Source organism: Trichosurus vulpecula, chromosome 1, assembly GCF_011100635.1.
Source record: "Trichosurus vulpecula isolate mTriVul1 chromosome 1, mTriVul1.pri, whole genome shotgun sequence".
NCBI lineage: Eukaryota > Metazoa > Chordata > Mammalia > Diprotodontia > Phalangeridae > Trichosurus > Trichosurus vulpecula.
This window is the reverse complement of record NC_050573.1, coordinates 550,061,425-550,079,076: the sequence shown is the minus strand read 5'-3', so window position 1 is coordinate 550,079,076 and position 17,652 is coordinate 550,061,425. Positions and strand designations below refer to the sequence as shown.

General features: G+C 36.9%; 1 protein-coding gene across 1 annotated transcript in view; it reads left to right on the top strand.

The window, feature by feature from the left end:
• Positions 1-17,652, top strand: part of LOC118834196 (ATP-binding cassette sub-family A member 3-like) — a 233,891-nt gene that overhangs the window by 85,078 nt on the left and 131,161 nt on the right. The window contains exons 9-10 of the mRNA XM_036741643.1: positions 10,100-10,281; positions 13,601-13,735. Coding sequence (XP_036597538.1) covers positions 10,100-10,281; positions 13,601-13,735 — 317 coding nt within the window. The remainder of the gene's footprint in view (positions 1-10,099; positions 10,282-13,600; positions 13,736-17,652) is intronic.

The window sequence follows — 17,652 nt, the reverse complement described above, 5'->3', positions numbered from 1 at the left end:
TTTTTGGGATCTATTTGAGGAGGCGATCAATGGATTCTTTCAATTTCTATTTTGCCCTGTGGTTCTAGAATATCAGGGCAGTTCTCCTTGATAACTTCTTGAAAGATGATATCTAGGCTCTTTTTTTGATCATGGCTTTCAGGTAGTCCAATAATTTTTAAAATCTCTCTCCTGGATCTATTTTCCAGGTCAGTGGTTTTTCCAATGAGATATTTCACATTGTCTTACATTTTTTCATTCCTTTGGTTCTGTTTTATAATATCTTGATTTCTCATAAAATCAGTAGCTTCCACTTGCTCCAATCTAAATTTTAAGGTCATATTTTCTTCAGTGGTCTTTTGGACCTCCTTTTCCATTTGGTTAATTCTGCCTTTCAAGGCATTCTTCTCCTCATTGGCTTTTTGGAGCTCTTTTGCCATTTGAGTTAGTCTATTTTTTAAGGTGTTGTTTTCTTCAGTGTATTTTTCAGTATTTTTTTGGGTCTCCTTTAGCAAGTCATTGACTTGTTTTTCATAGTTTTCTCGCATCCTTCTCATTTCTCTTCCCAATTTTTCCTCTACTTCTCTAACTTGCTTTTCCAAATCCTTTTTGAGCTCTTCCATGGCCTGGTACCAGTTCATGTTTTTCTTGGAGGCTTCTGTTGTAGGCTTTTTGACTTTGTTAACTTCTTCTGTCTGTGTGTTTTGGTCTTCTTTGTCACCAAAGAAAGAATCCAATGTGTGAGACTGAATCTGCGTCCATTTTCGCTGCCTGGCCATATTCCCAACCAACTAACTTGACCCTTGAGTTTTTCAGTGGGGTATGACTGCTTGTAGACTAGAGAGTTCTATGTTCCACGTTTTGGGGGAATGCACCAGCTCTGCCACACCAGCACTACTCCTTCCCCACTGTGCACTCCTGCTCTGATCTGCCACTTAGTTCCTCCCACCAGGTGGGCCCGGGGCCAGAAGCAACTGCAGCTGCAGTTGCCCCACCTCTGCTGCCCCTGGGCTGGTAACCGAACTGTGAACTCCTTCCACTCCCGCTGCTTTTCCCACTGACCTTCTCTGTTGTCTTTCATGTCTGTGGGTTGAGAGGTCTGGTAACTGCCACAGCTCACTGATTCAGGGCGCTAGGGCCCACTCTGCCAGGCTCCTGATCTGGTCCGTGGAGCTCATGCTGGGCTCTGCTCTGCTCCGTTCCCAGCTCCCAGCTCCCAGATCCCAGCTCCGTGTGGGATAGACCTCACCCAGAGACCATCTGGGCTGTCCTGGGCTGGAGCCCTGCTTCCCTCTCCTGTTTTTGTGGGTTCTGCAGTTCTAGAATTGGTTCAGAGCCATTTTTTATGGGTTTTTGGAGGGACTCGGTGGGGAGCTCATGCTAGTCTCTGGTTTCCTGCCTCCATCTTGGCTCCACCCCCGGGACTGAAAGTGAAGTTTTCTATTCAGCTCTGGTCTTTTTACTGAGAAAGCTTGAAATTCCTCTATTTTATTGAAAATCCATATTTTGCCTTGGAGCATGATACTCAGTTTTGCTGGGTAGGTGATTCTTGGTTTTATTCCTAGCTCCTTTGACCTCCAGAATATTTTATTCCAAACCCTTCTATCCCTTAATGTAGAAGCTGCTAGATCTTGTATTATTCTGATTGTGTTTCCACAGTACTCAAATTGTTTCTTTCTGGCTGCTTTCAGTATTTTCTCCTTGATCTGGTAGCTCCAGAATTTGGTGACAATATTCCTAGGAGTTTTCTTTTTGGGACGTTTTAGAGGAGGTAATCTGTGGATTCTTTCCATTTCTATTTTACCCTCTGGCTGTAGAGTATCAGAGCAGTCCTCCTTTATAATTTCTTGAAAGATGATATCTAGGCTCTTTTTCTGGTCATGGCTTTCAGGTAGTCCAGTAATTTTTAAATTATCTCTCCTGGATCTATTTTCCAGGTCAGTGGTTTTTCCAATGAGATATTTCACATTGTCTTCCGTTTTTTCATTCCTTTGGTTCTGTTCTATAATATCTTGGTTTCTCATAAAGTCAGTAACTTCCACTTGCTCCAATCTAATTTTTAAGGTCATATTTTCTTCAGTGGCCTTTTGGACCTCCTTTTCCATTTGGCTAATTCTGCCTTTCAAGGCATTCTTCTCCTCATTGGCTTTTTGGAGCTCTTTTGCCATTTGAGTTAGTCTATTTTTTAAGATATTGTTTTCTTCAGTATTTTTTTGGGTCTCCTCTAGCAAGTTGTTGACTTGTTTTTCCTGATTTTCTTGCATCATTCTCATTTCTCTTCCCAGTTTTCCCTCTACTTCTCTAACTTGTTTTTCCAAATCCTTTTTAAGCTCTTCCATGGCCTGAGACCAGTTCATGTTTTTCTTGGAGGCTTTTGATGTAGGCTCTTTGACTTTGTTGACTTCTTCTGACCATATGTTTTGGTCTTCTTTGTCACCAAAGAAAGATTCCAAAGTCTGAGTCTGAATCTGAGTCTGTTTTTGATGCCTGGCCCTGTTCCCAGACAAGTACTTGACCCTTGAGCTTTTTGTCAGGATATGACTACTTGTAGAGCAAAGAGTACTTTGTTCCAAGCTTGAGGGGATGCTCTGTTGTTTTCAGAGCTATTTCTATACAGCCAGCTCTGCCACACCAGCACTCCTCCTCCCCCAAGAATTGCCAACTCAAACTGCCACTCAGATCTTAGACAGGCTCTGCACTCCTCCTCTGATCTGCCACTGAATTCCTCCCATCAGGTGGGCCTGGGGCCGGAAGCAACTGCAGCTGTAGTTCTGTAGCTGCACCTCCCCCGCTGCCCCTGGTGGTGGTGGCTGAACTGTGAACTCCTTCAACTCTGTCCCCATCAGCTCTTCCCACTAACCTTCTCTGTTGTCTTTGGTGTTTGTGGGTTGAGTAGTCTGGTAACTGCCACAGCTCACTGATTCAGGGTGCTAGGGCCTGTTCTGCCTGGCTCCTGGTCTGGTTGGTCCTGCTGTCACCCACGCTCGACTCCGCTCCCCTGAGCTCCCAGCTCCATATGCGATTGATCTTACCGAGTGACCATCCAGGCTGTCCTGGGTTGGAGCCCTGCTTCCCTCAGCTATTTTGTGGGTTCTGCACTTCTAGAATTTGTTCAGATCCGTTTTTTATAGGTTTTTGGAGGGTCCTGGGGAGGAGCTTATGCAAGTCCCTACTTTCCAGTGGCCATCTTGGCTCTGCCCAGGCTGTAAATTTTCAACGCTTCCCAGGTGGTGTGATTTAGGCAAAGGTGTTTTCACTGCTCCTATCTGTGCTCTAGTCCTTACCCCGGTAAGAGCCTTCTCCTTTGTGACCTTATGTGATAGCACTCTTCTCCATTTTGGAACTGCAACCTGGAACTATGTAATGGGCAGTGAAGTTGTCAAAGAGCACTCAGTTTTGTGCCTAGTACAAACACAGGGGTCCCATGTAATATCTCTTTGATCAGTTGTGCAATCTCCTTATTGTCCCTGGGCAGTAAGATCTACTGAAACTGCTGCTACTTTTTCTTCTGTCTTGCCTCCTCCATAGCCTACAACTGTTGTTACTGCCACTCCAAGTCCAATCACTCCCACTCCAATGTGACAGACCTCTTCTGAACTCCTAAGTTTTCTTAGGCTAAAAAAAATCTCACCCCCAATCTTCTTTCGGCTGTCTTGCTTCAGAATTTGAATGGGATTATTTCAAAGTTATTTTTAAATTGTTTGGAGGAGCATGTTGATAGAGTCACCTTGCAATGCTCCCTCTACTGTACTATCTTATTTTAAAGTTCTACTTTTTGGCAGTTTGCATGTTATGGGCCTGAGCTAAGTGGGGTGTCCTCATCATGAATAGCTGGAAAGCTTCTGATGCATTGAAAAATATCATCTTTTCTTACAAAAGTTTTATTTAGTTATGCTAAACTATTTTTCACCTGTCTTATTTTCCTTGCTACATTTTTGTTCTTTACTTTCCTAAAATACAAGTCCTATCATGTCACACAGGTGCTTCCCCACCACCATCTCCCCACTCAATAAACTCTAGTGGTTCCCTGTTGCCTCCAGGAGGAAATAGAAAATGCTCTTTTTGGTGTTCAAAGCCCTTCCTAACCTATCCCTTCGATACCTTTCTCCCTGAGTTGTTCTCTTTGACCCAGTGAAACTGGCCTACTATGTGACTGTTCTATAAACAAGACACTCTATCTCTCCCTCCCAGGCATTTTATCAGGCTGTCCCTTATGCCTGGAATATTCTTCCACTAATTCTATTACCTTCCCTCTGCTAAGTATCTCCTATTTATCCTGTACATAGCTTGCTTTGTATATAAATTGGTTTGCATATTGTCTCTTCTATTGTTGTAAGGTCCTTGAGGACAAATTGTTTTTGTCTTTTTTTTTGTGTTACAGAACCTAGTACAGCGGTTGGCATATGGGAGGAACTTAATAAATGCATATTGATTTATTGATCATGCAGTATCTTTTATGCATCTCTCATGTGAGATTTCCAGATTTAAGTAGCTCTTTTTTGTTTCACTAGGCAGTGTCACTTTACTAATATAGATCTAAAATTCAGACTTCTATAGTATCACTCTGTCTTTACGATTTGGTCTGAATGTCTTGTTAAGGAGGCAGCTTCATAGAGGCATGGTGTGGAGGTGGGCAGGTCTGGCTAGGAATCTTTCCTTTGACATATCAGAGCTCTAGGACCACAGGGGAATTGTGTCACTTCTTTGGGCCTCAGATTTAGTCATCTGCAAAACGGGATGAGTAGAATCCCTAATACCTATATAGAAATTGTTGGCATGAAGATCAAATATTCAGAATACTTTACAAACTTTAAAGCATCATATACATTTTTTCAAAAAAAGCCTTGTTCTCCCTGTCTCTCTCAGACAGGAAGTCCTGAAGCTACTCATCACTTGTTTCCTTTACTGGTCAACTGAAGAGGTTTAAGCATTCTGTTTACAACCTGGGCCAGTTTGATCTACTCTTGGGACCTTACCATATTTATGCCACAATTATGCCACTTATGCCACACCCAATCAACTTAGCATACTACAGCTCAGAGCTCTTGAGCATAAGAGATCTATCAGCCTCAGCCTCTTGGGCAGCTAGGATTATAGGCATATGGTACCATTTCTGTACTTTAATGCACCATATAAACATCATTTATCACTGTCATCATTATCATCAACAAGCATGATTAACTTTTTCTGCCTAGTTCTCCTTTCAATTCCTCAATTTTTTAAAATTTCCTACACCTTTAAGGTGACTTTTCTGTCCAAACCTTTATTTCAAAATTATACCTGCATTGTGAAAAAATCAATTCATATGGACTAACGGCATATACATTCAACTTTTTGCATTATACTTTATTCAAACAAAATTACAATTTAAGCAATTTAATTCACCAGACATTTTTTAAACATGCACACACACACACACACACACACACACACACACACACCACGGCCCCATAGGTCAAAGAAGAAAAGTGACACAATTCCTACCATTTTACATGTACATACACATTGGCTAGGCATGTTGATAGTATTGATCTGAGTGGCCTTGGATCCTAGAACTACCTGAAACTAATACAAATAGAAAAATAGGAAAAGGAACCTGTGTCACTTATGAGTTATGAAGTTTTTTCTAAATCCTGGGCTTGCAAACAGTCTGTTGTAAGCACATTGTACATACTACAGAAAATTACTCCAACATGTCAATATGAGTGATGTAGACAAAATAAATGAACATTAAAATTTTATATCTTTGCTGGATGGTCTCTGGCTATTAATTGATATGTATGGAGAAGAAATATTGAGGGTGAGGTCCATAGATATATTGTATGTGGAAGTTGGGATAGGTGATTCTATGTTAGCATGTATATAATTTGCTCCTCCCTTAGTCCCATTGGTTTTGCTTCCTGTTTGGATACTATCAAGAGTGAGTATAAAGACAGTCAAAATGGCAAAGTAAAGGCAAGAACTCACCAGAGCTTTCCCCAATTTCTCTCCAAACAACTTTAAAATAATGTATCAGAATGAATTCTGGAGTGGGAGAACAAACGAAAAGTTGGGTAAAACAATTCCAGCCCAAGCAGGAAAGATGTGTCTCAGGGTGAGAACTGACAGCGGCATCAGCTGTGGAGGTTTCCAGAGATCTCAGCTCACAGACAGTGAGGGAGGTCAGAAGACTGCACTGGGTGCAAAACTGGTGCATTGCCTATACACAGTTCTTGGTAGCAGTTCCAGGGTGAGGAGAAACATTAGCACACTAGCACTTGCAACCACAAGGGAATGGGAAGCCCAGACAAAGTTCCAGAATGGAAATGAATGCTTGTGGTCTCTCGCAGACCAGAGCACAGGCACCTCTCCTTAGATCATAGTCACCTTGTGAGAACTGAACATGTAAAGATGCCCAGAACTAGCTCTGAAAATAGCAGCATGAAAAACCTGAAACTTGGGACAGTTTCCTGTCCATGTCAGGAGCAGAGCCCTACCTTAATGTCAAATTAAAAGTCAAGAAATAGGCTGGAAAAATGAGCAAACAACAAAAGAACCCAACCCTAAGAATTTACTGTGGTGACCGGTAAGATCAAGACACAAACTCAGAAGAACACAACAAATAGTTACATCCATAGTCTCAAAGAAAAATATGAATTTGTCTTATATGCCACAAGAATTCCTGGAAGAGCTGAAAGAGGATTTTACAAATCAAATAACAAAGGTAGAAGAAAAATTGAGCAAAAAAGAGTGATGCAAGAAAATTAGGGGAAAAAGGTCAACAGCTTGGTAAAGTATAGAAAAATACCAAAGAAAATAACACCTTAAAAACAGAATTGTAAAAAAGGCACAAAAATCCACTGAAGATCTCCTTAAAAAGCAGAATTATCCAAATGCAAAAAGAGGTAAAAAAAATACACTAAGGAAAAAACTCCTTAGAAAGTAGAATTGGCCAAATGTAAAAGGAAGTACAAATGCTCATTGGAGAGAAAAAATTCTTTAAAAACTATAATTGATAAAGTGGAAGCTAATGACTTCAGGAGAGGTCAAGAAACAATCAAACAAAATCAAAAGAATGAAGAAGATAGAAGAAAATATGAAGTATCTCATTGGAAAAACAACTGACCTGCAACATAGACCATGGAGGGCTAATTTAAGACTTATTGGACTAACTGAAAGCTGTGATCAAGCAAACAGCATAGACATCATATCTGAAGAAATTATCAAGAAACATGCCCTTATATCCTAGGACCAGAGGGTGAAAGAGAAACTGAAAGAACCCCCCAATCACCTTCTGAAAGAGATTTCAAAATGAAAATTCTCAGGAATATTTTAGCCAAATTCCAGAGTTCCCAAGTCAAGGAGGAAATATTGCATGCAGCCAGAGAGAAACAATTCAAATATCATGGAACCACATCAGGTAACACAAGATTTAGCAGGTTCTTCAGTAAAGGACTAGAGGGCTTAGAATATGATATAATGGAAGGCAAAGGAACAAGGATTAAAAACAAAAATAATCTACCCTGCAAATCTGAGTATAACCTTTCAGGGGAAAAAAGTGGAAATTCAATAAAATAGAGGACTTTCAAGCTTTCCTTTTGAAAAGATGAGAGCTGAATAGAAAATGTGAATTTGAACAATTTGAATAAAAGAGTCATGAGAAGCATAAAAAGGCAAATAGGAAAAAATGATTAGGGATTCAATAAGGTTAAAATATTTACATTACAACATGGAAAGATGATGCTCCCCCACTAGAACAAGCTCCCAAGGTCCATTTGTAGGAGAATATAGGATAGTCAAGCTTCCAAGACTTCAGACACATCCAAATGAGGTGCTGCACATGGAAGTCTATTTTAAAAGAAACAAAAAAATGAAATAGATAAACCATTGGTTAATTTGATTAAAAAAAGAAAGAATACTAAATTACCAGTATCAAAAACAAAAAGGGCAAATTCACCATCAATGAAGAGAAAATTAAAGCAATTATGAGGAGCTATTATGCCCAATTATATTCTAATAACTTTAATAATCTAAGTGATATAGATTCATATTTACAAGATACAAATTGCCCAAATGAACAGAAAAGGAAATAAAATACATAAATAATCCTATCTTAGGAAAAGAAATTGAACAAGCTATCAATGAGCTCCCTAAGAAAAATCCCCAGGAAGAGATGGATTCACAAGTGAATTCTACCAACATTTAAAGAATAAGCAAAGAAGGAATCTTACCAAATTCCTTTTATCACACAAATATGGTGCTGATACTTAAATCGTGAGGAGCAAAAACAGAGAAAGAAAACTATAGACCAACTTTCCTAATAAATATTGATGCAAAAATTTAAAATAAATCACTACCAAGGAGATTACAGCAATATATCACAATGATCATACACTATGACCAAGTGTGATTTATACCAGGAATGCAGGGCTGGTTCAATATTATGAAAACTATCAGTATAATTAACCATATCAATAGCAATACCAACAGAAATAGTATTATCTCAATAGATGCAGAAAAACATTTGACAAAATACAACATTTATTCCTTTTGAAAACACTAGAAAGCACAAGAATATGTGGAGCTTTTCTTAGTGTGACATGTTGAGTATCTGTCTGAAATTGTTAGGAAACATTATTTATAATGGGGATAAAGCTAGAAACCTTCCCAATAAGATCTGGGGTGAACCAAGGATTCCTATTGTCATCACTTAATATTCAACACTGTATTAGAAATCCTAGCTATAGCAATAAGAACAAGAAATTGAAAGAATTATAATAGGCAACAAGGAAATAAAACTATCACTCTTTGCAGATGATATGATGGTATTTCAGGAGAATCCTAGAGAATTGATAAAAAATTGAATAATTAATAACTCAAGCAAAACTACAGGATATAAAGTAAATGCACAGAAATCATCAGAGTTTCTTGTCTATTACCAACAAAGTCCAAAAGCAAGGGATAGGAAGAGAAATTCTATTTAAAATAACTGCAGACAATATGATATATTTGGGTGTCTACCTGTCAAGACAAATCCAGGAACTATATGAATACAATTACAAAACACTTCACAAAAACATCAGATCTTAGCAATTGGAAAATATTAATTGCTCATGGGTAGGCTGAGCTAGTGTAATAACAATGACAATTCTACTTAAATTTTAATTTACTTATTTAGTATCATACCAAAGAAATAACCAAAAAATTATTTTATAGAGCTAGAAAAACTAATAATTGGACGGGATGCCTGGTATTTGGGGAATGACTGAAAAAGTTGTATATGCTTGTGATAGAATACTATTGTGCTATAAGAAATGAACAAGGTGCTTTCAGAAACACCCAAAAATATTTATATGAACTGATGCAAAATAAAGTGAGCAGAACCAGGAGAACATTGTACCAGTAACAGCAATATCATATGGTGATCAATTGTGAATGAATCAGCTCTTCTCAGCAATACAATGATCTAAGACATTTCCAAAGGACATATGACTAAAAATGCTATCTATCTCCAGAGAAAGAACTGATAGAGACTGAATGCAGATCAAACTATACTTTTTTTTAAAAAGTTTATTTATTTTTCTTATTTTATTTTTCTGGTCTGTGTTTTCCTTAATAATGTAGCTAATTTGGAATTGTTTTGCATGACTTCATATGTATAATCTATATCAAATTTCTTGCCTTCTCAAGGTGGGGGGAAGAAGGTGGGAGAGAATTTGGAACTCAAAATTTTTAAAAATGTTAAAAATTGCTTTTATATGTAATTGCAAAACATTTTTAAAAAGTAATTATAAAAGGTGTTTTGCTTTCAGTGTTTGAATGTGTCATCCAAATATTAGTTGTATTTGAAGGTAAGCTACTCTCTTAAAATGAAATCTCCTTGAGAAATAATTATATAAAATTATTGTATTATAATTCAGTTTTTAAAAACATTTAATTTAGAAGCTTATTTAAAGCTTCTCTCACCTAAGAATATACTCATCACAAATTAAAAGACATATTGGAAAGTGAGGAAATTTTCAAGAAATGCAGATTTTTCCCTTCTTAATACCATCTAATTTCTGGGTCCTGTAGGGGTAACTCTGATGTATTTTTATCTTGGTATGAATACTGACTTAATGTTTTCTTTCTCATATTTCAGGGACTGGGCTTCATTGGGAAGGACTTAGGCAGCCAGTTACCACTGATGATGATTTATGCTTTGAATATATATTGGAAATGCTATTGTTTGACTCTTTTATCTATGCCATGGTGACCTGGTATATGGAAGCTGTTTTTCCGGGGCAATATGGAATCCCCCAGCCCTGGAATTTTTTCTTGAAGGTGAGTTCTGAAGTTGTTGTTGTTAAGGTCCCTACAGAACTTTTTTGAGCTACTTGTTTGTGAAAAGAGTGACTATTCCAACTATTCTCTAAGGTGTCTTGTTCGCAAAACCCGTAATTATTAAGAAGCAAGTATCCATGGCTGAAACAACCCTAGTTCCTTCTCACAATTCACCAAGATTGTATGTAATAATAGTTGTCAATGTGCATGTCCTCTCCATGCAAAAATTTAAGTTCTTTGAGGTTATCATTGTATTATTTATCTTTATGTACCCCAGATCTAGTACATTGTCTAGCACATAGTAGATGTACATTAGGTGGCTTTTCAACAAGTTGTTTATGGCTATAGCAAACTAAGGTGGAGTGAATCATACCTTCTTTCTTCTTTCTCTGTTTGTCCCCGTCCTACTATATTTTCTTTGTTGACCTCATTTTGAGATTATTTCATTCTGAAAACTGCTTCTATATGTGACATTTTTTTTACATTTTTAAATTTTGAGTTACAGATATTTTCCCTTCCTCCTACTTCTTCCCTTTCCGTTGGTAAGACAAGCAATATAATGTCAATTATACATGTTAAGTCTAACTACAGTTTTCCATATCAGTCATGCTACAAAAAAGCAAGAAAAATAAAATGAAAAGCAATGTGCTTCAATCTATGCCCAGAAATCATCGATTTTTTCTCTGAAGGTGGATAGCATTTTTCATCATGGTTCCTTTGGAATTGTCTTGGATCATGGTATTGTTGAGAATAGCTAAGTCATTCATAATTGATCATTATACAATATTGCTGTTACTATATACAATGTTCTCCTGGTTCTACTCATTTCTCTTTGCATCAGTTCATGTAAGTCTTCCCAGGTTTTTTTTGAAACCATCCCCCTTGTTATTTTGTACAGCACAGTAGTATCACAATCATGTATCACACTTTGTTCAGCTATTCCTGAATGGATGGGCATCCCCTCAATTTCCAATTCTTTGCCACCACAAAAAGACCCGCTATAAATATTTTTCTACATATAAGTCCTTTTCTTTTTTCCTTCTTTAAAAAAAATCTTTGTAGGATACAGACCTGGGTCAAAGGATAGGCAGCATTTTATAACTCTTTGGGCATAGTTCCACGTTGTTCTCCAGTATGGTTAGACCAGTTCACAACTCCACTAACAGCATATTAATGCCATTGTTTTTCCATATCTCCTCCAGTATTTGTCATTTTTTTTCTGTCGTGCTAGAAAATCTGATAGGTGTGAGGTGCGACCTCAGAGATACTTTAATTTACATTTCTCTAATTGTTAGGGTTTTAGACTATTCGACTTCTAAAAGCTTTGATTTCTTCTGAAAACCACCTCTTCATATACTTTGACCATTTATCAGTTGAAGAGTGGCCATTATTTTTATAAATTTGGCTCAGTTATTTATATATTTGAAAAATGAGATCTTTATCAGAGAAACTTGCTGGAAAAGACTTTCCCCTATTTTCCTGCTTTCCTCCTAATTTTAGCAGTGGTTTTGTTTATGTAAAACCCTTTTAATTTCATGACATCAAAATTATCCATTTTACTTCCCCTAATGCTCTTTATCTCTTGTTTGGTCATAAACTCTTCCCTTATCTATGGATCTGAAAGGCAAAACTTTCTATGTTCCTCTAATTTGCTTATGATATCACTCCTTATGGCTAAATCATGTACTTTTGTTGACTTTATTACTTTGGTATATGGTTCTGCCAGACTGCTTTTTCTTTTTCTTTTTTTAAATTTCTTTTTTTATTTTTAGTTCCACAAGTTTTTGAGTTCCAAATTTTCTCCCCTACCCTCCCCTCTCCCCTCTCCACCCCAAGATGGTATGTAATCTGATATAGGTTCTACATATAACTTCACATTAAACTTATTTTCACAATAGTCAAGTCGTAAAGATGAAATATACCAATGGAATGAACCATGAGAAATAAGAACCAAAACAAGAGAGAGGGACAGAGAGGGAGGGAGGGAGGGAAGGAGAGAGAGGGAGAGGGAGAGGGAGAGGGAGAGGCAGAGGGAGAGGGAGAGCAAATAGTTTGCTTCAGTCTGCATTCAAACTCTGTAATTCTTTCTCTGAATGTGCATAGCTTTTCCCATCATGAGTCTTTTGGAGCTATCTTAGAACCTTGCATTGATGAGAAGAGACAAGTCTATCAAAGTTGGTCATCACAGATACCATGTATCTATAATTGTGTATAATGTTCTCCTGGTTCTGCTCCCCTCACTCAGCATCAGATCGCATAAGTCTTTCCAGGTTATTATGAAGTCTGTCTCCTCCTCATTTCTTATAGCACAATAGTATTCTATTACATTTATATACCACAACTTGTTTAGCCATTCCCCAATTGATGGGTTAACCCCTTGATTTCCAATTCTTTGCCACCACAAAAAGAGCTGCTATAAATATTTTTGTATATATAGGTCCTTTTCCCACTTATATGATCTCTTTGGGATACAATCCCAAAAGTGGTATTGCTGGGTCAAAGGGTATGCACATTTTTATAGCTCTTTGGGCTTAGTTCCAAATTTTTCTCCAGAATGGTTGGATCAGTTTGCAACTACACTCACAATGCAATATTGTTCCAATTTTCCCACATCTTCTCCAGCATTTATAATTTTCCTGTTTTGTCATGTTAGCAATCTGACATGAGAGATGTGGTCCCTAAGAGTTGTTTTGATTTGCAGCTCTCTAATCAATAGTGATTTAGAGAATTTTTTTCATATGACTATAGATATCTTTAATTTCTTCCTCTGAAAACTTCCTGTTCATATCCCTTGACCATTTCTCAATTGGGGAATGACTTGTATTTTTACAAATTCGACTCAGTTCTCTGTTTATTTGAGAGATGAGGCCTTTATCAGAGATACTGATTGTAAAAATTCTTGCTTTTTATTTTTCTGGACAGTTTTTGCCAGATAGTGAGTTTTTATCCACAAAGTTTGGACCTTGGGGCTTATCAAACACCAGATTACCATAGTAATTTACTACTTTGTATTGTGTATCTAATCTATTCCACTGATTCACCACTGTATTTCTTTTCCAGTACTAGAATATTTTAATGAATACTGGTTTGTAATACAATTTGAAATCATAAGTGATATTTTAAAAATGTGTTTTAATATTGTTGAAGAATTGAAATCTAAGGTAATTTTCCTGTGAAAATGCAGTACTTTTAAATTTTTACCTGCTTTGCCAGTTTTAAACAGAAAAGTTAATAAAGCTATTTTATTCTGAACTGTCCAAACAATTCAAACTTTTGGCAACTGCTCATTTTTGTAATCAACTTTTGATTTTGTTCTCAGCCCTCCCACTGGTTTGGGACTTCAAAATGTATCACAGCTGTAGAGGACAACTTCAAAGAAGATCTAAAAAATGAATATATTGAGAATGAGCCTATAGGATTAGTGCCTGGGATCCAGATAAGACACCTGTGCAAGGTATTATATTTCAGCAGTTTTCTTTTCTAGCTGGGTCTAAATATTTAAAAATTTTCATCAGTAATTATTGCAAATTTGATGCAATATCCCTGATATTACAAATACTGATGCAAAATTATCATGGCAGCATAGGGAACCTGGTCTATAGTTGTCTGTCTGTTTTTGCTTTCCCTGGTTTAGGTTTCAAAAACATATTTGTGTCATAGATGGAATTTAGTAAGACCCCTTCTTTATCTTTTTTTTTCAAATAAGATATAGTATTGAAGTTAATTGTCCCTTAAATGTTTGGTAGAATTCATTTGTAAATACTTCTGATCCTGGGACTTTTTTCCTAGGGACCTCATTTATGACTTGTTCAATTTCTTTTTCTAAGATATAGTTATTTAAGTATTCTATTTCCACTCCTGTTGTTCTGGACATTTTATATTTTTGTAAATATTTATCCATTTCACTTAGATTGTCAGTTTACTGGCATTTTATAATTGGGCAAAATAAGTTCTTATAATTGCTTTAATTTCACCTTCATTTTTGGTACATTCATCCTTTATATTTTTATAACTGGTCATTTGGTTTTCTTTTTTTAAATCAAATCCACCAGTGGTTTATTTTATTGACTTTTAATAAAACCAGCTCCTACTTTTATTACTTCAATTTTTTTACTTTTAGTTTTGTTAATCTCTCCATTGATTTTCAGGATTTTTTGGTGTTTAATTTAGAATTTTAATTTGTGCTCTTTCTAGTTTTTTAGTTGCATGCCAAATTCATAAGTCTCTGCTCTGTATCTTTTTTATTGATCTATGTGTTTCAAGATACAAATTTTTCCCAAATTTAGTTGTGTTGCCTCATTGTTGTCATTATCCTTAAGGAAATTATTAATTGTTGCTGTGATTTGTTCTTAGACCCACTTATTCTTCGGGATTAGATCATTTAGTTTCAAAGTAATTTTTAAGTTTTTTTTTTAAATTTCACTAAATATTTTTCTAAGACATGTAAAATTTTCAACATCCATTTTTTAATAATATCAATTCCAAATTCCCTCCCTCCTTCGCAGTCCTCCCCCACTACTTGATAACTCAAGCAATATAATGTTACTTATACATGTAAAGTCATGCAAAATGTATTAACTTATTAGCCCTGTTGCAAAAGAAAGTACACACACAACAAAAAAAGAAAAATAAAGAATGTTAAAAAAGTATGCCTCAGTCTTCACCCAGAGGTCATCAATTCTGTCTCTGGAGCTGAATAGCATTTTTCATCATGGGTCCCTTAGAATTGTGTTGGCTCTTTGTCTTGATCAGAGTTTCTAAGTCTTTCACAGATGTTCAATTTATAATATTGCTATTACTCTGTACAGTGTTCTAGTACTGCTTATTTCACTTTGCATCAATTCATATAAATCTTCATAGATTTTTCCAAAGGTATTCTGTTTAACATTTCTTATAGCACAGTAGGATTCCATCACAATCAGCCATTCCTCAATTCATGGATGTCTCCTCAAATTCCAATTCTTTGCCACCACAAAAAGAGCTACTATAAACATTTTTGTACTAATAGATCTTTTCCCCTTTTCTTTGCTCTCTTTGGAATGCAGTGGTATTACTAGGTCAAAGATATTTATAGTTTTATAGCCATTTGGGCATAGTTCCAAATTGTTCTCCAGAATGGATGGGCTCATTTATAACTCTACCAACAATGCTTTAGTGTCTCTACTTTTCCATATCCATCTAGCATTTATTATTTTCCTTTTCTGTCATGTTAGCCAATCTCATAGAAGTGAAGTGGTATCTCAGAGTTGTTTTAATGTGTGTTAGTTTAATCAATAGTGATTTAGAGCATTTTTTCATCTGACCATAGCTTTTATTTCTTCTTCTGAAAACTGCCTATTTATCTTATATTTTTATAAATTTGGCTCAATTCCATAAATAGTTGAGATGTGAGGTCTTTATGAGAGAAATATGTAAATTTTCTCACCAGTTTCCTGTTTTCATTCTATTTTTGACTCTATTCATTTTGTTTATGTAAAAACTTTTTAATTTCTTGTAATAAAAATTATCCATTTTATTTCTTGTGTACCTCCCTATTTTTTGTTTGACCATAAACTCTTCCCTTATCCATAGATTTGACAGGTAAATTTTCCAAGCTCCCCCAGTTTACTTATATCACCCTTTATATCTTAATATCTAAATCAGTTATCCATTTTCACCTTATCATATTATATGCTGTAAGATGTTGGTCTATGCCTAGTTTATGCCAAACTGATTTCCAATTTTCACAGCAATTTTTGTAAAATGGTGAGTTCTTATCCCCAAAGCTTAAATCTCTGGGTTTATCAAGCACTAAATTACTATGGTCATTTACTACTGTGTATTATGTAACTATTTATTCCACTGATCCACTACTCTCTTTCTTAGCCAGTACTAGATTGTTTTATGATTATCTCTTTGTAATATAATTTGAAATCGGTTATTGCTAGGCCACCTTCCATTACATTTTTTCATTGATTCCTTTGATATTCTTGATATTTTATTATTTAAGATGAATATTGTCATTATCTTTTCTAGCTCTATAAAATAATTTTCTGGGGAGCCAGGATGGCAGAGTGAAATCTTTCACCTGAGCTCTTCCCCAAACCCCTTCAAATACCCTTAGAAAGTGACTCTGAACAAATTCTGAACAAATGACTCTTAGAAAGTGACTCTGAACAAATTCTAGAGTGGCAGAACCTATGAAGAGACAGAATGAGGTAGATTTCCAGCCCAAGGTCACGCCAACACAGACCTGGCCCCAGCCAAGCCAGAGTAGACCTCAGGGGACTGAATCACTGGCAGCAGTGGCAGTTTCCAGACTTCTCAGCCTACAGAGGCAAGAGACAACTTAGAAGGTCAGCAGGAGCAGTCTGTTGGAACTGGGTGAGAGAGAATTACAGTCCAGCACAGGGTGTGCCAATACAGCCCTGGCCCCAGCAAACCAGGAGCAGGCCTTGGGACGGACTGAATTGACAGTGGCAGCAGCAGTGGCAGTGGCTGCTCCTGGGGCTATCAGCCAATAGACAGAATGTGTAAAAGTGAGCTATTTCAACTTATGGGAGCCAAGATGGTGAAGGAAGCAGTAAGTTGTTCTCACCCTCCCTTATTAACCTTGAAAAACCCAGAGAATAATGCCCCAGGAAATATACTGAACTAGTGGAGTCAACAGAAAGATGAGGTCTTTCTGCTCTGGAGGCTAGGGGGATTAAGGGAGAAAGGTCCCTTTTGCTGTGGCTTTAAGAGGCCAGTACAAGATGGGAGGCATCCCAGCAAGCCAGGAGCAAATCCCACCTCAGCAAACCAGCAGGAGATCCTGAGCCCCAAAGTGGCAGAGCAGGCAAGTGCCAACACCAGGCACATACCAGCCACCACTAAGAGCTCCAGCTCAGCACCAGGTAAGCTACCAGCTTTCATCTGCCAGCACCTGAGATCAACTTTAAAAGGCAGACAAAAGGCAAACAATATGAGCAAAAAGCAACAAAGAAAATAATAACCATAGAGATGCATCTTGGTGACAGGAAGATCAAAACACAAATTCAGGGGAGGACAACATTGTCAATATACCTACATCTGAAACCTCAAAGGGGAATATAAACTGGTTTCAAATCCAAAAAGCCTTCTTGGAAGAGCTCAAGAAGGATTTTACAAGTCAAATAAGAGAGGTAGTAGAAAAACTGAATGATTCCTTTAAAAATACAATTGAAAAAATACAATTGAAAGGTACACTGAAGAAAAGAACTCCTTAAAAAGTAGGATTGGCCAAATGGAAAAGGAGGTAAAAAGATAACTGGAAACAATTCATTAAAAATTCGAATTGGGCAACTGGAAGCTAATGACTCTATGAGACATCAAGAATCAGTCTGTGGTGCACGTGGTGGTTCTCTGCTCCGG